Raw genomic sequence first — 22,031 nt, 5'->3', positions numbered from 1 at the left:
ATGCAAATGTATCACCGTGTCAAGAAATGTAACCTAAAACACATGCTTAAGGGGAAGGGCACCTTCACAGAAAGCATAATTTATATCAAATCCTATACTGTAGTACTTCTCTAGTGGGTGCAGTTTTGTCCCCCAAGGGGCGTTTAGTCATGTCTGGAGGTACTTTTAGTTGTCACAACTGGATAGTACTACTGGTCTCTAGTGGGTCAAGGCCAAGGATGCTACTGAACAGTTTACAGTATACAGGACAGTCTCCCGCAACAAAAAATCATCTGATTCAAAATGTCAAATGTGCTGAGGTTGAGAAACCCTGCACAAGACGACCTTGGTGCTTTTCTCAAGTAAGGATTACTCTGTCTCAAAACTCAAAATTAACGAAACAGCTGCTGAGGTTAGTAAAGTATTAGATCTAAGTTTCTCTCATAGGAACCAACTCAGAACTCAGAGAAATGATCCATCAGAATCAGGGCTGCGCCTTCTACAAAGCAAACCAAGCCTGACACCTACCCTTTCAGACTTGTCCCAGACCCCCAACCTCCACCTCACTACCTCCTAGCACTCTGATCTCTGTTAATTCTAATTCTAACCCTTGGCACTTCCATAGACTAGACACCCTCTTGTTTGCCTCTGTATGTCTCTGCCTCTGTGTGTCACACCCCCTTGGCCAGGCAAATCCTGCATGTCCTTTAGAACCAGATCTGGGCCACCTTCTTCAGGAACCCCCCCCTCACTCCCCAGCCTGGACTACATGTTCCTTCTAGGAACCATCACCTCATCGTGTGCATATTTCCATCAAAGCCCTTATCCAGCTCTCTGACTTATGACTCAGTGGCACCCCCAAGACCCCCAGAGGCTGAAGGCTCCTTGGAAGCAGGGCTGAGTCTGACTGGTCTTCATATACCCACAGTGTCTGGCCCATACACAGATCATTCAGTAAAGTTTTGTTGAATGCCTGATGCTTAGCTATAGGATTTGAAGCAAACATAAACATTAAAGTCTAGTCTAGTGATTGTTGCTTGGCTTCAGTTTCTTGCCTCCAAATGGAATATTTGCCTAGATTTACACTTAGAATTTTTAAAATATTAAATGGTTGACAATATGAATACTGATTTGCCATATTGTCAGGCTTATGGGTTCATATTAGGCAACCTGTTATTTTTAAGTATAAAATAGAAAGTTTACTTTCAGTGCATAGGAACCCTCTTAGAGATCAGAATAGGCTCTAAAATAAAAGTAAATTCTTGGCTGATGTTTGTGTAAATGTCCAGAGATATCAACCAGTAATCCAGCTGTCTGTTCCCTAAGAGCTTTAAAAGGCAGTTCAGACCAAGATTTTGCCTTGCACAAGCTCTAACTACTCCGCCTGCTGAGGGAAAAAGGTGCCAAGACTATAACAAAATTCTCATTTTCCTAATTGTCCTCCATTCTTCTCACTTTTTGAATTCTGGACAGCCGGAATTATTCCTTTTCTGTCTTTTACCTCACTTTGATTGTATAGAATTCCTTTCATATATTTTTGACATTTCTCAAATTTCTGCTGAGATTAATTATCCCCTTCTGTCCCTTTTTAAAAAAACAGGTTAGCTTTTTCTAGACATACTAAAAAAAATGTTTTATCAAGTTATGATGTTCATGTTGTAAGCTAAATTAAACTCTGAAAAATTTAAAATGGAATCATTTCATATAAAAAGCACTAGTAAATTATACTCTTTAAAATATTAATGATGAGATTTTTATCTTTCTTATTCACTGTAAATCTCACAATCATGGACATATTCAATATAAAATATCCTGGAATCAATAAATTCTGCTTTATGCTGAAGAGTATTCTGGGGTCTATGTACATTTATGTATATGTATGTGTGCCTAGGATCTGAAGCAATTCAAGTCTAGTCTAGTGACCATTGTAATATTTGCTTTATTTATATTGCCTTAATTTATAATACCCATAAAGTTAAAAAATTAAATGTTTGAAACTATTAATGCTGATTTGTTCATTTACTAAAGAAACAGCTTTTTGTTAGGTACCCTGCTCTTTTATATGTGACATAAATGGGAATCCTCTTTAAAGCCCAGAATAGGATCTGAAATAAAAGTTGACTTTTTACTAATATGTATGAAATCACAGCTGTCCTCCTTCTATACACACACATATGGATAAGGAAGGTTTATTAGTAAAGGGGAAAACAACCTTCAAGTTATTTATCAATTTTTTCAAAGATCTACATTAAAAGTATGAAATAAATTCTTTTTCTTTTTTAATAGGTATGACATAAGTCTTTCATAGTAACAGAATTTGCTTTAGGAAAACGATGATTATATGTTTATATATTTACCATATAGAATCTGTAACATAATGGTGAATGTCCTGATGTCTTCTAATCTGATCATTAAACTGATTTAGATGGGTGGATGGATGGCAGGCAGGCAGGCTCGCAGACAAACCTTTTTTATGCTAAGCCAACAAACCACCATTTTCTTCTTTTCCCCTTAGTCGGGCCTTACCCCAATCCATGTTGCTGCCTTCATGGGGCATGTAAATATTGTATCACAACTAATGCATCATGGAGCCTCACCAAACACCACCAATGTGGTAAGTATTCTTTGAACAAAGTAGGTCCATTGTATTTAATAAACTGGCAAAGGTGGTTTTTATCTACTTTTTTTATTTTTTATTTTTTTAAGAGTTGGAGTATCGCTCTGTCTCCCAGACTGGAATACAGTGGTGCAATCATAGCTCACTGCAGCCTTGAATCCTGGACTCAAGTGCTCTTCCCATCTCAGCCTCCCAACTAACTGGTACTACAGGAATGTGCCATCATGCCCGGCTAATTTTTAAATGTTTTGTAGAGACGGGGGCCTCACTATTTTGCCCAGGCTGGTCTTGAACTCCTGGCTTCAAGCAATCCTCCTGCGCTGGCCTCCTAAATTGTTGGGCTTATAGGCATGAGCCACCATGCCCGGCCTTATTATTATTATAATTAATTAATATGTAATTAATATGACTACTTAAGAAAGTTCAAGAATACATTTGTTTCCTTTACTTCAAAGGCGAGATACACTCGGTCTCTAGCTGGCCACAAATTGTTAGGACTTACGAACTACGTTCATTAACCTTACAGGTGCATTACTACTGGATATTATGTTTTAAAAAATAAAGTGTAGCCGGGCATGGTGGCTCACGCTTGTAATCCCAGCACTTTGGGAGGCTGAGGCAGGCCGGTCACATGAGGTTGGGAGTTCGAGACCAGCCTGACCAACATGGAGAATCCCCCGTCTCTACTAAAACATACAAAATTAGCCAGGCATGGTGGCGCATGCCTGTAATCCTAGCAACTTGGGAGGCTGAGGCAGGAGAAGTGCCTGAACCTGGGAGGCGGAGGTTGCGGTGAGCTGAGATTGAGCCATTGCACTACAGCCTGGGCAATAAGAGTGAAACTCCATCTCAAAAAAAATAAAAATAAATAAAAAATAAAGTATGGGGGGTATTTTTCTACAACAAAAGCATTAAAAAGTACCGCATGTTGGAGAGGTCGTTTAGATACTATCGTTGTTTATACAAAGAAGTGATTTTAGCAGGGCATGGTGGCTCACGCCTGTAATCCCAGCACTTTGGGAGGCCGAGATGGGTGGATCACTTAAGGTCGGGAATTCAAGACCAGCCTGGCCAAAATGGTGAAACCTGTCTCTACTAAAAATACAAAAAAGAATTAGCTGGGCGTGGTGGTGCATGCATGTAATTCCAACTACTCAGGAGGCTGAGGCACGAGAATCACTTGAACTTGGGAGGCAGAGGTTGCAGTAAGCCAAGATCATGCCACTGCACTCTAGACTGGGCAACAGAGTGAGACTCTGTCTCAAAAAAAAAAAAAAAAAGAAGTGATTTCAACTAACTTCAAGGTAGTCTCTCTTTAATGTGCTTCACCATGTTATAGCAAACCCATGGAATTCTGTGTTCATAGATTACTCGATGGTATTCTTTTCCCACACTAAACATTGCTCTGTAGGAACCACGAGGCTCACTTCAGAGTAGCTATCAGAGTGGTAACTTACCACCCATGATCTGCATCTGGCATTTGACATTGTTTTATAGAATTTCAAATTTGACATCATAATATTAGCACAACAGACCATAAACATAATAACACTCATTGGACTCATGAGCATTAAAGAAGTAACAATAAAACAAGCACCATCCTGGCACAGAAGGGGCAAGCTAGGAGGCCCTGCACACTTACCCTGAGAGTGGGGCTCCCCAGTAAGAGTGCATCTTCCAGCAGCCCCAAGCAGTACAACCAAAAGATAGAAATAGGCCAGCTTCTGAGATGAAATACAGTCTTTCCTGGTACTAATTGCACAGAATGTTTTCATTCGTAAAAGGAACACTGAGTAATATACTAAATGACATCCTCAGCACCTTTCCAGTAAACACAATCCACCAGTTTCCTGTGGAATCTGTCTTCACGTGTCCTTCCATGGAAGTAGGTGGCCTATAAAGCAAAGATCAATTTATAAAGGCAGTTTAAAAGTGAGCATCACCTATGTGAGAGAATATATTTCATTTTTGTTATTTGTCCATTTCAGTGTATCTGTTTCTAATACCATTTTCATTTTTAATCAAGTAAAGAAGTAATCTGAATTAGAATCTATTTGGTGAAAAAGTAGGGGGAGGGTGGTCCAGGGCAAAGAAAATGACCCACTGGGAAAAATGCCCAAAGACTAAGATATTGATCTGTTCAGATAAAACAAGAAATGCAAACTGGCTGTTGACAAGCCAAATCCAGCCCTTGGCTATGTTTATGTTGCCCATGTAGTGTTTTGTTTTTAATTCTGAATTTATGGTCAATATTTAAGAATTAGAAAATTTGTATAAAATCCAGACTGCCACTTCTTTTGAAAAGTTGCATGGTGTGGCATGGTAAGGCTGGCATCTTGCACAGTGACAGCAGCGAGCTGCAGATGTGGGGGGTGGGGGGTGGGGGGTTGGCTGCCTGCTTCAGTGCAGGTGTGGACTCTCTCAAGCACTCCACACCTGCCCAGCTGCACTCACTCACCCCCCTGCTTGGCTCCTATGAGCACTCACCTTTCCAGCCCGAGGGAGGCCACATTGTAGGTTACTGAGCAGCACCCCGGGCACAGTGGGTGACAAGACTCCCGAGGCTTATGCCAAAGTCTTTGCCTCATGGACCAGGTTCCTGTGAAATTCTTATGCATTTGATTTCCTATCTTTTCAATAAGGAAGTGCTTAGGACTATTTTTTATTTTTGAAAAAAGTCCATCATAAGCTTTATGCCAAATAAAATACGCCACTCTTCTTCAGAGCTGCAGCTAATTTACTTTGGCTCATGTTCCCCAGAGAGGAGAAACAGCACTGCACATGGCAGCTCGCTCCGGCCAAGCTGAAGTTGTGCGGTATCTGGTACAAGACGGAGCTCAGGTAGAAGCTAAAGCTAAGGTATGCGCAATACTTGACAAGTGTTTGAAATTGAGGAAAAACTGTTGGATTTTCATAAAACTTTTAAGTATATACATGCAGTCTTTCAAGAATACTTTAAAAATAGTGAACAACCTCCAATGATAAAAGTCCCTACCCAAGTAACATTGTAAAAAATCCCTTCCCTGCACATTTGTTCATTCTATTATTTAACAAAATGAAATAGGATGAGATGAGAACTTGTGCCTGAAACTGTCAGCACACGGCTAGTCCCTAACAGATTGGGGACTGAATCTAGACTTGGTCCAAAGTTCTTCACACTCCGTGGAGAAGGGCTTATGCACAAAGCTTCTAGAACAATCACAACCTAGAAGCATAACTGAGCTTTTTTGGTTGACTTATAAGTCAGCTGTCAACAGCCACAAAAGGAAAATGGGGGATTTTTTTTTTTTTTCTACACAAGCTGTATGGCCACTTCAGAATTGGCCTCGTATTTCACCTGCAGGAGAAACCCACTTATCTGCTGCTATTGGGATAGATAGTTCGGTCAGGTTATCAGAATGGCAGTTCAGGTCCAGAATCATAAACCACTTCATTTCAACCTACAATATGTAAATATACATTTGCACAAGTCTGCAGTCTCTAGTTTCAAGTAAGGGGTGGCAGTAGTAGCAGTATGTGAGATTTTTCCTTGGCACCTATTCGTTTCTGCTTTCAATATTCCTCTTCTCCCTTGCAGCATCTCCCTAACTCCTCATGCTTCCTACTGGTTAGATAGCCCCTCTTACTTTGACATTGACCCTCATCCTCCTTATTCTTCCAAAATCGTGTCCTCTATTCTAGCCTCTTTTCTCTACCTTTCCTACTTAAACCATTTACCTGAACCTTATCACAATTCAGTAGAGAATTTCTATTTAGAGGACTACCACAGGGATCTTTGAGCAAATTAAGATGATTTGCACCTCCCACTTGGGGATAAGACCCTAGGGGATCAGGACTTGGTGAGTACCTCCTGCCCTTGGATGAATTGTAGTGAGGTGGCTCTCCAGTTTAGACAGATGCAGCCCTTGCCAGGATGCACAGCCTGGCAAGCCGAGGGCATCAGCCCCTGCTGACCCTTCAGCTGGGAGCCTTTGCACAGGTATACTGCACAACCCCACACTGCCTTCCTCACACTCTGCTTTTGTCTATGGGAAGGCAGAACCAACAAAATAATTCATTCCATGTGAGTGCATAATAACTGGTGTGGAGGTATAATATCCCTCCCAGGTATACGAGTTTTACTAGGATACATTCTCTTATCTCCCAAAGAAGGAGCAATTAAAGTTCAAATTTGATTCTCTGTGGCAGGTGTGGGTGGGGTGTAATTTATAGACAACTGCATTTCATGGTTTTCTTATTAATGAGTCACTCTCCACAGGTATTTAATTAGCTTAGAGCTACCATCTCCTCATTTCTGAACATTGAAGAAAAAGACAAATGAGTTTTTTTAGCATTGACTCAAAAAGTTGATTGTACCTCTTACATCAAGCAGCTAATATTCCCTGAATTTTTCATAAAGGCACCATTGTTTCCTCAGCTCATCAGCCTTACATTTCTACCTTGCTGTTTAGGATGACCAAACCCCACTCCACATTTCAGCCCGCCTGGGGAAAGCAGACATAGTACAACAGCTATTGCAGCAAGGGGCATCTCCAAATGCAGCCACAACTTCTGGGTACACCCCACTTCACCTTTCCGCCCGAGAGGGGCATGAGGATGTGGCCGCGTTCCTTTTGGATCATGGAGCATCTTTATCTATAACAACAAAGGTATGAAAGCAAATCTCAGAATCCTGCTCTGTCCCCCCAAATACATCTTCCTTATGTTTCCCAGCATAGCAACAGGTCCAGAAGCTGCACAACAGCATCTATTCTTGCGATCCCACGGTAGTCATTAATATGGCCAGCAAAGCTCTGTGGTGGGAGAGGGTAACTGGTAGTATTTTGTGGGGGGTTTTTTGCCTTAAGTTTCTTAGTATGTTATCTTCCAATGAAACCTTACTGATATCCAGAGTCAGATTTCTTGTAAATTATTTGGTGGCCTTAAATGGTAGTTTAAAAACAGAGCTACAGATTAGCAAAATGCTCAGGCCAAGCACACAAACCACATTATCACAGCTCGGTTGGTAGATGCTTTTATAATACTTGTAAAACTGGCAGTGAATTTTTCTTGGGGTTGTTTTTGTTTGTTCTTGTTCTTTTTTGTGTCATTATTGTCTTGTCTGATTTATGGTTTGATTTATTTTTATCTCAACTCTGATGCCTTAGAGTAATACCCTAACATAAACAGTTGTTCTGCATGTGCAGAATGCAAAATTTGGAGCTCATTTTTTTTGTGATACTACATAAGCCTTGCAAGTGTGATAGCAAGATGAATTGGCTTGTGGCGCATCTTCCAAAGCTAGTAACTGGTACTGCACTCTTTTATTTGGATGCAGATAAGAAAGATTAATGTGTAATCAATATAGAAGACAATTACAAATAGAAAACTATCAGGATAAATGATGACTACCTCAAATTTCATTTCCTGTGATTCTTTGGGATCTTCGGTAGAGTTGAGATGCAAGTTCAGGAAGCTCATTTGATGCGAAACAGAATAATGGGTGATAGGGTCTTGAGTATTCAGACATTTCACCATACCAGCTGCACATTCCTTTTAGTTTGCTGTAGTCTCATGAGGTCAAATGTGCTGATGACCCCGTAATCCCTGACTCATGATTGGGACCCCCACAACAGTGTGCTGATTGGCTGGTTGATACACAGATTCTTGTAGGAGTTGGAAGTCTGAGGGAGCCAGCCACTCAGCTATTAATATCCAGGTGTTGCGTATTTGTCCATGTGTCATTATTCAGTTCACCTACAGAATAGGCGTCGTCATTCTAAAACCATGTCATTATTCAGTTCACCTCTGGTGGCAAAGATGAGAGAATTTCTGATCCCTCCTCCTGAAGACTAGAGGACACATAAGGATTGTGTATACATGGAGAAACAGGGAAAGAAGAAAAGTGGCTGGTCTGGTGATGTGAGATTGTGAGAGGTTCAGACTTGCCCTGGATTTTCCCAAGCCCTCCAAACTGAGTCTGGGACCCTGTAACTTATTCTTCCCACAATATAAACTCTGAAAACAGCCCTAGAATAAGCCCCAGATCCAGCTCTCCAACTTCATCCTGGTGAGATACCTGAAGACTTCCAGAACCAATAGCATGTCATGGCTCAGTCGGCAGAAGGGAGAAAGATTAGGTATCCTGGTATGTTATGCTCACACCCTGTCGATAAGAAGGCTCTTGAACTCTTATCTATGAGTCTTGGATTTTAAATGCAGACTTCACTGCTCATCATCAATAGAATAATTAATCAGTTCTGGAAAGCAGTGCCCTTATGTCATATCTTTTTGTTTGTTTGTTGTTTGGTTTGGGTTTTGTGTGTGTTTTCCTTATGTCATTTCTATTGTTCATTATTTTTATGTTTCTTTTTTTTTCAGAAAGGATTTACTCCTCTTCATGTGGCAGCAAAATATGGAAAGCTTGAAGTCGCCAATCTCCTGCTACAGAAAAGTGCATCTCCAGATGCTGCTGGGAAGGTAAGAGGTCACCAGCCAGCCTGAAGCAGGCCACTTCCACGATAACAAAATACACCCTTGCTAATATTCACTAATAGCCACTCAAATTATAACTAAATATTTAAGTCCCACTAGGATGAAGAGCACTTGGGAAATAAAAGGTAAATGCTGGGGTCCAAGTACTGTGGAAACCGGAATGTAAATATGCCCTATGTCGTATCCAATCTAATTTCATTTCCTCAATCTAAGCCTCTGGTTTTAAGACACCTTTGACACTGGTTGTTGTTTCTGCACGTGTTTTCAGAGCGGGCTAACACCACTGCATGTAGCTGCACATTACGATAATCAGAAAGTGGCCCTCCTGCTTTTGGACCAAGGAGCCTCACCTCACGCAGCCGCAAAGGTACCTATAATTCCACAGCCTAAGGAGACTGATGGGTAAGGTCTATCAGTCTCTATCTGCACATCTACTTCTGCTTCAGCAGGAGCACCCTCCTAGTTTAGGCACCACTAAAAAATCACAGAAATAGAAGCACCTTAGGACATCTGTGCCTTCAGTGATTTAGTCTGCTAATATGGTAGATGCTCAGGAGATATTTACTTGTCAGTTGATTGTCTTTGGCAATCCAGGGCCTCCTGGCGGAAGGAGAGCTGGAACACTCTTTAGCCAGATGAAAAACATAAGCACAGCCTGAGGAAGTAAGAAAGTTCTGATTTGTCAGAATTATGAAATATGTGTTACATTTTTCTGGCCACATAATTGCCTTCAAGTTGTTTATTTGCGTTTAGTAAAATAGGTTGAGAGGTTTTACATGTGTGTTTTTATTATTGCTAAGGAGGATCTTTATTGTTAGGGCCTTTTTGATCAGTAGACAACTTAGATTTCTGAGAAAAGAGAAACTGAGTGGGGATATAGCTATATTATTATTTTAGTAATCTAATTTGAGGGACAAATCATAAAGAAGAGCTTCCTTAAAGACAGGTTAATAGAGTGCTATTGGTTTAATAAGCTTCCTATTGTTGAGCAGGTGGCTATGATCAGAGAACACTGAAATGATGCAAACCATTTCGGTGTTGTTCAGTTATTTCGCTAAACACTATTGGTTGGAGGACCATTGAGTATCCCTTATGATCCTTATGCTTTTTTTTTTTTTTTTTTTGGAGGGAGACGGAGACTAGCTCTGTCTCCCAGGCTGGAGTGCAGTGGCGCAATCTCGGCTCTCTGCAAGCTCCGCCTCCCGGGTTCACGCCATTCTCCTGCCTCAGCCTCCCGAGTAGCTGGGACTACAGGCACCTGCCACCACACCTGGCTAATTTTTTGTATTTTTGGTAGGGACCGGGTTTCACCGTAGCCAGGATGGTCTCGATCTCCTGACCTTGTGATCCACCCACCTTGGCCTCCCAAAGTGCTGGAATTACAGGCGTGACACACCGCGCCCGGCCTCCCTTATGCTTTTTACATCTTTGATTTGCTAATCCATGTTGGGGCAGCTGCAGTGCTCTCCTTTAAACCTAATATTTAGATCACATCGTTGTATACACAGATGAATGAACTGGGGTTCTAGATTACTTTAGATACCCTAAGAGATCAAGTTTTCGGTACTCTCTCCATTTAGAGAGTATCTTATCTTCGACAGATATTTCTTCCTGGAAACTTTCGATCATTTTCTGCCCCATCCTCTCCAGAATTATACCCAGTGAAATCTAAAATTCAAAATCAAACTCCCAAACTTGCTTTTAATCTAAATGTAGCTTTCCCCTCCACAATTTCTGACCCTGACAAACATTCTTTCTATTACAAAACCACAATGTGACTTGATAAAACTTTAACTTAAAAAAAGACAGCAGCATTATTCATGATAGCCAAAAGGTGGAAACAATGCAAATATTCATTGATGGATGAAGGCATATACTCACTGTGCATATACACACAAAGGAATATTATTTAGTCTTTAAAAGGAAGGAAATTCTGACATACTCTACTATAATACATGGAAGAATCTTGAAGACATTGTGCTAAGTAAGCCAGTCACAAAAGGACAAATGTATGATTCTACTTATATGATGTATATAGAGTAGTCAAATTTATAGAGACAGACAGAGGATGGTGGATGTCAAGGGTAGAGGGAGAAGGGAATGGGGAGTTAATGTTTAATGGATATAGAGTCTCAATTAGGAAGACTAAAAAGTTCTGCAGATGGATAATAGTGATGGTTGGAGAACAATGTGAATTCACAGTAGTTAATACTACTGACCTGTACACTGGAAAATGCTTTAAATGGGAAATTTTGTTATGTGTATTTTAGCATAATTTTAAGGAGAAAAATTTGTAAGGAATTTAATGGTTGTACATTTTATTTCATTTCATTTTTACCTCTGTGCTTGTGGGCTACTTTTCTTTTTCTCTTTCTTTTTCTTCCTTTTTTTTGAGACGGAGTCTCGCTCTGTCACCCAGGCTGGAGTGCAGTGGCACAATCTTGGCTCACTGCAACCTCTGCCTCCTGGGTTCAAGCGATTCTCCTGCCTCAGCCTCCCAAGTAGCTGGGATTACAGGTGTGTGCCACCACGCCCAGCTAATTTTTGTATTTTCAGTAGAGACAGGGTTTCACTGTGTTGGCCAGGTTAGTCTCAAACTCGCAACCTCAAGTGATCCTCCTACCTTGGCCTCCCAAAGTACTGGGATTACAGGGGTGAGCTACGTTGCCCAGCCCCTACTTTTCTTATGTATAAATAACCCCAAGTCCTTCATAGATAACAAGTAAATAATTAGTAAGTGAACTATTTTTTCCTTGGATGAGAATAAAAATTTTGGCACAAAAAGCAGTGTAAAATTGACCAAAGTTATAAAGCAGTAAGTGCAGCAAATGACTCCAATCTCTCTTTCTACTCACAAATAATTTTTTTTTTTTTTTGTCACCCAGACTGGAGGGCAGTGGCATGATCTCGGCTCACTGCAACCTCCGCCTCCCAGGTTGAAGCAATTCTCCTGCCTCAGCCTCCCAAATAGATGAGACTACAGGCATGTACCACCATACCCAGCTAATTTTTGTATTTTTAGTAGAGATGGGGTTTCTCCATGTTGGCCAGCTGGTCTTGAACTCCTGACCTCAGGTGATCTGCCCTCCTTGGCCTCCCAAAATGTTGGGATTACAGGCATGAGCTACTGTGCTAGGCCCACAAATAACTCTTAAACAGGGCAATAGTTGGTACATTCCTAATTGATTTCTCCTTTACATTTGTCAAACAAGACTTAGTATTCATAGTTCTCTATCTGCAAAACATCCTTTACAAAGATTTGAAAAGAAAAGCAATCCTTTAAATAATTCTTTATAACATTCCATTAGCCTCAGGCATATTTTTATAGTCAATTAAACACAGGCTTTTCTAATGGGACATTGATTCTCATTTCCATACACAATTGCCTCCATAAGAGCCTGGGTAATGCCATCTCTGGCACATGTCCAATAATCCTTGTCTTCAGGGCAGTGGTACTGGTCAGGAACTTTTTCTAGACTTTAATCTTAAGCAAAGCCAGTCATATAATTTTAGGTATTGGCTTTATCTGCTAGGAAAAAAAAAAAAAGTCCTAGCTACAATGGTTTAAATTGATGAGCCTCCATTTTCTCATGGCACAAACAGGAGGTAGACAGGGCAGTTGTTGATGTTGATATAGGGTGTTGAGGCAAGTTCCCTGTGACTTTTTAAAAAATCAATTTGGGGGTACAAGTGCAGTTGTGTTACATGGATATGTCACTTAGTGCTGAAGACAGGGCTTTTAGTGTAACCATCACCCAAAATGTGTACATTGTACCCATTAGAGAATTCCTTGTCCCTCACCCCACTCCTACCGTCCCACCTTTCCAAGTCTCCAATGTCTATTATTCCACTCTCTATGTCCATGTGCACACATTTAGCTCTCGCTTTCAGGCAAGAACATGCAGTATTTGACTTTCTCAGTTATTTTACTGAAGATAATGGCCTCCAGTTTCATCTGTGTTGCTGCAAAAGACATAATTGTATTCTTTTTTATAGCTGAGTAGTATTCCATGGGGTGTGTGTGTGTATTTATGTGTGTTGGTATATATGTATACACCCACATAAATTGTATATATTATAATTATATATAATTATATACAATTTATTTCCAGCTTTATATTTGTCAAACAAGACTTTATAGCTGAGTAATAGTCCACTCAGCTATAAACATATAGTATATACATATATATATACACACACATACACACATGGTATGCAATATGTGCGTACCATGGAATACTACTCTATGTATGTATATATATCTGTATACACACACACACGCACCATGGGATACTACTCAGCTATAAAAACAAATAAAATAGGCCGGGTGCGGTGGCTCACGCCTGTAATCCCACTACTTTGGAAGACTGAGGCGGGTGGATCACGAGGTCAGGAGATGGAGACCATCCTGGCCAACATGGTGAAACCCCTTCTCTACTAAAAATACAAAAATTAGCTGGACATGGTGGCCAGCTACTCAGGAGGCTGAGGCAGGAGAATCACTGAAACCCGGGAGGCAGAGGTTGCAGTGAGCCAAGATCGCGCCACTGCACTCCAGCCTGGGTGACAGAGCAAGACTCGGTCTCAAAAAAATAAATAAATAAAAAAGAATAAAATGTATATATCCCACATATTCACATATTCTTTATCTAATCATCCATTGGTAGACACAAAGGTTGATTTTACAGGACTTTGCTATTGTGAATGGTGCTGCAATAAACATACGAGTGCAAGTATCTTTTTTGATATAATGATTTATTTCCTTTGGGAAATACCTAACCAGCGGTATCTAACCAGTGGTAGGATTGCTGGATCAAAGGTAGTTCTATTTTTAGTTCTTTGAGGTATCTCCTTACAATTGTCCTTAAAGGTTATATTAATTTACATTCCTACTAACAGTGTATAAGCATTTCCTTTTCTCTGCATCCTCACCAGCATCTATTATTTTTGACTTCTCATAGTAGCCATTTGGATTGGTGTGAGATGGTATCTAATTGTGGTTTTGATTTGCATTTCTCTGATGATTAGTGATGACGATCATTTTTTCATATGCTTCTTGGCCATTTGTGGGTCTTCTTTCACAAAATGTCTGTTCGTGTCCTTTGCCTTCTTTTTAATGGATTTTTTTTTTCTTGTTGAGTTGAGTTCCTCATAAATCCTGGATATTAGTTCTTTGTGAGATGCATAGTTGTGAATATTTTCTCCCATTCTATATGGTACCTGTTCACTCTGTTGATTATCTCTTTTGCTATGCAGAAGCTTTTTAGTTTACTTAAGTCCCATTTGTCTATTTTTTGACTTGCTGCATTTGATTTTGAGGTCTTAGTCGTGAATTTTTTCCCTAGTTCAATGCCCAAAAGAGTTTTTCTTATGGTTTCTTCTAGAGTTCATATGATTTCAGGTATTACATTTAAGTCTTTATTCTATCTTGAGTTAATTTTTGTATACGGTGAGAGTTATGGGTCCAGTTTCATTCTCCTTCATCTGGCTATCAAATTTTCCTAGCACCATTTATTGAATAGGATGTCCTTTTCTCTGTGTTTATTTTTGTTAACTTTGTCAAAGATTAGTTGGCTGGAGGAATGTGGCTTTTCTTGTGAGTTTTCTGTTCTGTTCCACTGATCTATGCATTTATTTCTATACCAGTGCCATGCTGTTTTGGTTACTATAGCCTTGTAGTATAATTTAAAGTTAGGTAATATGATGCCTCCAACTTTGTTCTTTTTGCTTAGGATTGCTTTAGCTATTTGGGCTCCCTTTTGGTTCCGTATGAATTTTAGGATTGCTTTTTCTAATTCTGTGAAAAATGAGGTTGATATTTTAACAGGAATTGCAGTGAATCTTTGGCTTTTCCCTCCAAAGACTGTTGACTGGGTTGCCAAATTTACTTTCAAGCCACAGACAGCAAGAAAGTCAGCACAACAAGGCTTTCCCAGAAGTTCCGCCAAACCACATCTCCTTACACCCCACTGGCCACTTCTATGTGCAAAAAAAGGTTGAGAAATAGTGCTAAGCACACTACCAGAGAAGTTTGTCTGTTTTGTTTTGCTTTTATTTTTTGTGTTTTGGTTTGGGGTTTGTTTGTTTGTTTTCACTAAGAAAGGAAGGAGAATAAATACAGAGTAGGCAATCTGCCTTCTTTACTCCAGGGAAGCTCAGGCATTCCTGAATTCTGGCAGTGGTGAGAGATAAGGTACAGAGCCTCAATAGGGCATGATTACCATATGGATGTGACAGCAGCAACCTCAATGTTAACTCATCATCAAATCACATCCTTTGTCCTTTTTCTTAGAGCATGTGATGCCTTCTTCTTACCCTTTCTTCTCCTTTCTTCTCTTTTTTAAAATTGCCAATGTATTGTCTTACTCATACATGTCCTAGAAATGTGATGAGGTTTCAGGAAATTGGGGTACTGAAAAGTAGATGGGCAGCTCTAATCTATTTTAGTCCAATCTATTTCCTGTGGCAGGACCTTATGCTGGCAAGAGGATTGGCTTGAGTTCAGGCATAACCTGGATACTAATTGTAGAAGAGATAGTGAGCTTTAAGTATTATTTATCAGGTTTCTCTTCCATAAAATGTGCAACATATCTATTGATATGGATCAGTATATTTGTGAAAGTTCTTGAAAAAAATTAAAATATGATTTAAATGCTATATATTACTTTTGATAATTTCAAATTGCATTTGCTTTTATTTTAATTTTGAAATGCAAAAGCACATGTGGCAAGCACTTGGTCCTCTATATCATGAGGGAAAAAACCCTGTAGGTCAGAATTATTCTACAGTTGAATCACTCCCCGTTGAATTTTTCTTTTGATAGATGCATCTGCCTTTCTTAGTGTGGCAAGTGAGAATCATTTTTACTTTTCACAAAGTAGAAACAACTTAGAAAATTTAGAAAATTCATTATAAGCCTCAAGATAAATATGCTTATTATTTGAAGATATTTCTTAAGTCTTTCTGAGATTAACTTTTCATACTAAAATAATACCTGAGTCACTTTTCCCTTGCTTTATACTTTCCTTTGTATCTCAGGTAAGGAGCTCAAGATAAATCCTTGAGCAATAATAGTAATTTGTCTGTAATTGGCATATATTACAGAGCTGAGTCTGTCTCTGTCTGTCTCTCTCTCTGTCTCTGTCTCTCCCTGTATCTGTCTCACTGTCTCTCTCAGAGTTTTAAAGACAGGCTCTCCCTGTGTTGCTCAGGGTGGTCTCGAGCTCCTGAGCTCAAGTGATCCTCCTGGCTCAGCCTCTAAAGTAGCTGAGACTACAGGCATGCACCGCCATGCCTGACTGCCACAGCTCTCTTGATTAAAACATTTTTTTAGGACATAGGATTCTTTTTGGTGGCATTAGAAGTAAATAAGATTTTCATGTTTGAGCTGCCTTACCTTGTTAGGGGGTTGAGAAGTGACTAACCTGAATATTATGTCAATAGCAAAAGCAAAAAGAGAGAAGATGCATGATAAGAAGCTAAATTCTGAGTTTATCTTCCCTTTACCACTCGAAGTAGTTAGGTTAGTGTTAGACACATTGACTAATTATATTTCCTATTTTAGTGCTGCTTTGTGAATTTTCTCTTTTATGCTGGTCACTCATTGTAGCATTGGGCTCAGACCAAAGCTCTGCATTTGGCTCTGAGGGCATCGGTCTCTGAAGGGTGTGTCCCAGCAGAGGGCCAAATGCTTCTCAGGGCAGCTGGGGTTTTCAGATGGCAATAGGTCAAAATTAAAAATAGGGATATAAAATCTTCTTTTACCCTGGCTCATCCAGTTTGGCAGAGGCTAGTTTCAGAAGAGTCTAGAAGTGACATTTCCACTTCCATGGGTTGATATAAGGATTTGTCAAGTGAGGAATGCTGTTGGACTTGGACATGCCAGTGACTTAAATGTGAGGGTCATTGCAGCAGGATGGCTGAGTACTGGGTGCAGCAGCCCCTCAAAACCCTCTGTGTTGTTTGTGATCCTTCCACATGGCTCAAAAAGATTGTGACTGATCCATTGTCAAGATTTGGATCGTACTTCCAAATATAAATTCTTAGATTCATTTTCTTTTTCTAAATCTTCCTGTCCATGGAAAAAAATCATTCTGATTTGTCGTTAGCATATTTTACATACTCAGGTTTATGTCCATGTCAAAGTGTAATCTTACACTTCTTGTAAGTGACTGTGAACCAGGGCAACATCCCCCAAAACTCTTTCTTGGGGCAGAAGACCCTGATGGCTCCTGAGGCACAGCTGACTAACAGTTTATCAAGGGAATCTTGATTGTCTCTCTCTGGGTATCAGGGGTCAGCCAAGAAAAGGATGCCAGAATATGCTGAAAGCTCTAGTACTCTTGATTCAAAACCTGAGGATTCCTTTCTTCGTGTAATTAATACATGGCAGTTATTGTGAGGCACTAGAGAGATACAAAGACAAATATAACACAATGTATGCCCTTAAGAAATGTATATTTAGTAGGAGGGGACAGATAAATAAACAGAAGAGTGCCACTAAATGTCCCCAGGACTTTGGTAAGAGTCAGTCAGGGTTGGGGGTAGGGGTTGAGGCTTGAGGGATGGGAAGAAATAAAAAACCTCATGGAGGGTGTGACCCTTGAGCTGAATTTTCAGCTGACAGATGCTGGCTGCTGGGCATGTTGGGGAAAAGCATTCTTGTAGAGTAAGGCAAGACAGAGAAACATGAGACTATATTCTGTTTGGGGGACATGCAGGATGACAGACCAGCATGAAGACAGGTTTTGTAAAAGAGGAAATCAAAAGGCCAAATGAGGAGAGATGGTAGTGTCTTAACTTCCATGAACATTAAAAATTTCAACTTGTAAGCAATAGATGGCAATTAAAGGTATTTTTTTAAATAAAAGAATGAATGGCTCTGAACATGCCCTAGTGATAACTGATTGTTTGTTGCTTCTTCCTCCTGTCCTCAATTTAAATAAAGCAAGTAATTATCGAGCATGTTGTAACATAATTTCCTGTAAAAGGGAAATTTATATTCCTTTTAGAAAACCAATAATACTCTAACTCTTTTTGATTAAAATGTCCATATTAAGCCGGGCGCAGTGGCTCACGCCTGTAATCCCAACACTTTGGGATGCCGAGGCAGGTGGATCACGAGGTCAGGAGATGGAGACCATCCTGGCTAACACCGTGAAACCCTGTCTCTACTAAAAATACAAAAAATTAGCCGGGCGTGGTGGCAGGCGCCTGTAGTCCCAGCTACTCGGGAGGCTGAGGCAGGAGAATGGCGTGAACCCGGGAGGTGGAGCTTGCAGTCAGCCGAGATCCAGCCACTGCACTCCAGCCTGGGTGAAGAGTGAGACTGTCTCAAAAAATAAAATAAAATAAAATAAAATAAATAAAATGTCCATATTAAATTATGTTTTCCCTACTTAGGAATGCAGGATACATGAGGGTACTATATTCATGTACCACTTGGTTTACCAGTATTTGCTTACTTAATCATGATTTCTTAAGCAATCATAGAAAACCACTAGAAACAGACATAAACTATTTGAAAATGCACTGTGCACATTTTTATCTTGTTCCTGGGCATGTGACCAAGTGATTTGTGTTGACAGAATGGTTATACGCCACTGCACATCGCTGCCAAAAAGAACCAGATGGACATAGCGACAACTCTGCTGGAATATGGTGCTGATGCCAACGCAGTTACCCGGCAAGGAATTGCTTCCGTCCATCTCGCAGCTCAGGAAGGGCACGTGGACATGGTGTCGCTGCTCCTCGGTAGAAATGCGAATGTGAACCTGAGCAATAAGGTAACCCACTTCTTTCTTGACAAAGCATGCAGCACACCAAAACCTCACCCCTCAGAAAGGTCACTAAGAATTCACAGAAGATCTGGGTCAAATAGGATGTGTTAAGTGTAATATTGCACCAAGTTGTTTACCAAAGTGTTACTTAACAGAGCAAAAATTTGGAAACAATCTGTTTAAACAATAAGAAAAATGGTCAATACGCCAGTTGCTCTGGCTCAGGCATTTAATCCTAGCACTTTGGGAAGACAAGGCGGGTAGACTGCTCAAGCCCAGAAGATGGAGGCTGCAGTGAGCTCTGATTGCTTCTTTATACTCCAGCCTGGGTGACAGAGTGAGACCCTGTCTCTTTAAAAAAAAAAAAAAAAGAGAGAGACAGAAAGATAATGGTAAATAAATAATTCAGATAATTCAGTTAGGCAATGAGTGTATATGGAAGTGGCTCTATATACACATAGCCATAAAAATGAAGTCCAGGAAGTTTTTGTAGTAACATAAAGTTTTGTTATAATGTTAATTCAAAGAGCACCATTGTTACTTCACCATAACATAGCAAATAAGAAGCTGCAAATTGTAGCCCTTTGCTTTATTCCACAAACATGTTTGGGGTCCTGCTCCTTGCTCATCCGTTTTTAAGCTCTAGGTTACAAAGAGAAATGGGAAACATTGCTGCCTTCGTGAGTTCATTTTAATAACAAATTTAGAGTAGCTATTTTATGGAGTAGATAGGAGAAGTTGTTGGCAATTTTGAAGGAACTTGTGAAGACTGTTCCCTAAACTCTTCAAACACCCATGCTGTCATCTTTGATATGCTCATTATTCATGAAGAAAAGACTAGAGTTTTGTCAAGCAAAGTGAAAGTTCAGCCCACAATTAACCAGAAACTTGTTAATGAAGTTACTGCCTCTCCCTGTATGTATCAAAGAATTTAGGTTTGCTGAATTGCTCATTAAGATTGGCCCAAAACACAAGACAGGTGTTTCTAAATCTTCAGATAATAGGAAACCACACAAAAGGGCCCTCAGATTCTGATAACCTCCCCTCTCTGGCATTTAGCTTCTCTTCTGCCTGCTGGGTGTGGGCATAGCTGTGATGTTTCTCAGGCCTAGCTCAGATATTGGAGTAGGGTTGCAAAATAGCAATAGTCTTATGTTGACAAATAACAAGTAATTTAAATACTTTCAACACGTGTGCCTGTGTTTTGAAATCACAGAGAGTTTGAATCCTAAGTTGGATTCTTCCTGTGTCATTTAGGCAAGTTATATTACCTCTCTGAGCCTCAGTTTTGTCCTTTAGTACATGGAGATAGCAATACTGACTTCTTGAGTTGCTTTGAGGATACACTGAGAAAACATTCAACACTTTTAAGTAAGAAAAAATCGTTTTTTTAATTTTGGAGTTTTTACAGTTTTGGAAAAAGGTTACTCCATAACAATCTGAATTCTCAAGGTTATTATTTAACAAATTCTGTAGACCAAAAGACATATACAGGAGACCAGGGATATCTTTTTTTGGTTTTAGTATTGTGAAAATCTTTTTTGGTCATTACAGAGCAAACACATTTTTTTAATTTTATTTTTTTCTTGTTAAACATTCCTTTTAGGAGTGCATGTCTCAGCATTAATGGGAATCAAAAAGCAATTTCATAATCGTAATTATAGTTAAGATTTGTTTGATCTTTTGAATTTTCTATAGTTTTATATACCAATTTAGAGACCAGAATTGTAATGGCTTGCCTCAAAACTCAACTTGTCTTTATGACAAAGAGGACCTTGTGTTTCCCAAATTGAAGCACATGCTGGTGTCAGAGTGTATTTTCTCTTGTGAGCCCATAATATTGTATTTCATCATTTCTTCCAGAAACAATGTAGTACTTTCACAATTGGTTTAAATTGAATATTTCCAGTAGGTTTGATACCAAACTGCAGTGTGACTGACTTTGTTTCTTCAAAATCCTGCAGCCAACTGGTACAATATATGCCCAGCCTTGAATTCATCTTAGCCTCATAGAGTGATTTTAAGCTAAAAATATTTAGGGCAAAAATTTTCTCAGTGCTTGTTTTAGTAGAGTGGAAATTAACAAAAGGAATTCTGAAGACTCAAAGACATATAGCAAACCAGGGAAACCTGGAAATTTCTGGCCACTTTCCTGAGTAAATGATACACAAGCAGAGATATTCCTAAAGGAATTCTAAAAGATCAACTGACTTTCCATTAGCATGTTGAACTCAAGGAACTTCCGAGAACTTCTAATACTTTTAACTTCTAACTTCTCATTAGAAACTATCTAATAAGAAGGCATTTGTAAATCCTTGCATCCTTTCTCCGTTGTCGTTTTCAGTATAAAGCACTAAATATGCCCTGATATGAAAACAGAAAAGCAGCAAAACTTTTTATTATTCAATAAGGAACTGTCTCTCAGTTTTTGTCAGTTTTTCCTGAGCTGCCAGTGTTTTAAGCATCAATTACTCACTGTTCCCTCCTCCCTTCTCCTGCCTACCTTTCCCTCTTCTCACATAACACTACCTTTTATTTCCTTGCCAAAAAGTAACTATTAAAAAAGATTTAGCTTTCATAATTTATGTTGAACTAAACACTTTATTGTTTTTACTTTCTTTTTTCTTACTAGTAACCAGCACTTTCCCAGTACTTTTAAGGAAAAATGATCATGAACCCCAAGTTATTGTTGAGGTGCTAGTGTTCGATTTGATTCAATTTTGCTTTTGATGTTCCTATTTTCCCATATAGGTTTTGCAGACCCCAATGCTTATATTTTTTATACAACTGAAAGAATATTAAACAGAGCTGTTGCTATTTTAATTTGATGTTTTCTCTGTTTCAAATAAATACTTTTTTTTTTTTTTTTTTTTGAGACAGAATTTCATTCTTGTTGCCCAGGCTGGAGTGCAATGATGCAATCTTGGCTCACTGCAACCTCCGCCTCCAGGGTGCAAGCGATTCTTCTGCCTCAGCCTCCTGAGTAGCTGGGATTACAGGCATGCACCACCACTCCCAGCTAATTTTGTATTTTTAGTAGAGACAGGGTTTCTCCATGTAGGTCAGGCTGGTCTCAAACTCCCAACCTCAGGGGATCCGTCTGCCTTGGCCTCCCAAAGTGCTGGGATTATAGACGTGAGCCACTGTGCCCGGCCCTAAGTGCTATTTTTAAAATGAGCAAT

The 22,031-nt window shown here is 39.7% G+C and overlaps 1 protein-coding gene across 38 annotated transcripts in view; it reads left to right on the top strand.

Moving 5' to 3' along the window:
- Positions 1 to 22,031, top strand: part of ANK3 (ankyrin 3) — a 714,446-nt gene that overhangs the window by 537,292 nt on the left and 155,123 nt on the right. For 32 of the 38 annotated variants that reach the window (XM_003312571.6, XM_063781818.1, XM_063781817.1 and 29 more), the window contains 6 exons: positions 2,495 to 2,593; positions 5,357 to 5,455; positions 7,048 to 7,245; positions 8,957 to 9,055; positions 9,339 to 9,437; positions 18,658 to 18,855. In XM_003312571.6, coding sequence (XP_003312619.3) covers positions 2,495 to 2,593; positions 5,357 to 5,455; positions 7,048 to 7,245; positions 8,957 to 9,055; positions 9,339 to 9,437; positions 18,658 to 18,855 — 792 coding nt within the window. The remainder of the gene's footprint in view (positions 1 to 2,494; positions 2,594 to 5,356; positions 5,456 to 7,047; positions 7,246 to 8,956; positions 9,056 to 9,338; positions 9,438 to 18,657; positions 18,856 to 22,031) is intronic. The other 6 variants (XM_054659641.2, XM_024346390.3, XM_024346391.3 and 3 more) reach the window with 2 other exon arrangements.

This window comes from Pan troglodytes, chromosome 8 (assembly GCF_028858775.2).
Source record: "Pan troglodytes isolate AG18354 chromosome 8, NHGRI_mPanTro3-v2.0_pri, whole genome shotgun sequence".
In the NCBI taxonomy this organism is placed as follows: Eukaryota; Metazoa; Chordata; class Mammalia; order Primates; family Hominidae; genus Pan; species Pan troglodytes.
This window is presented reverse-complemented; position numbering and strand designations above follow the sequence as displayed.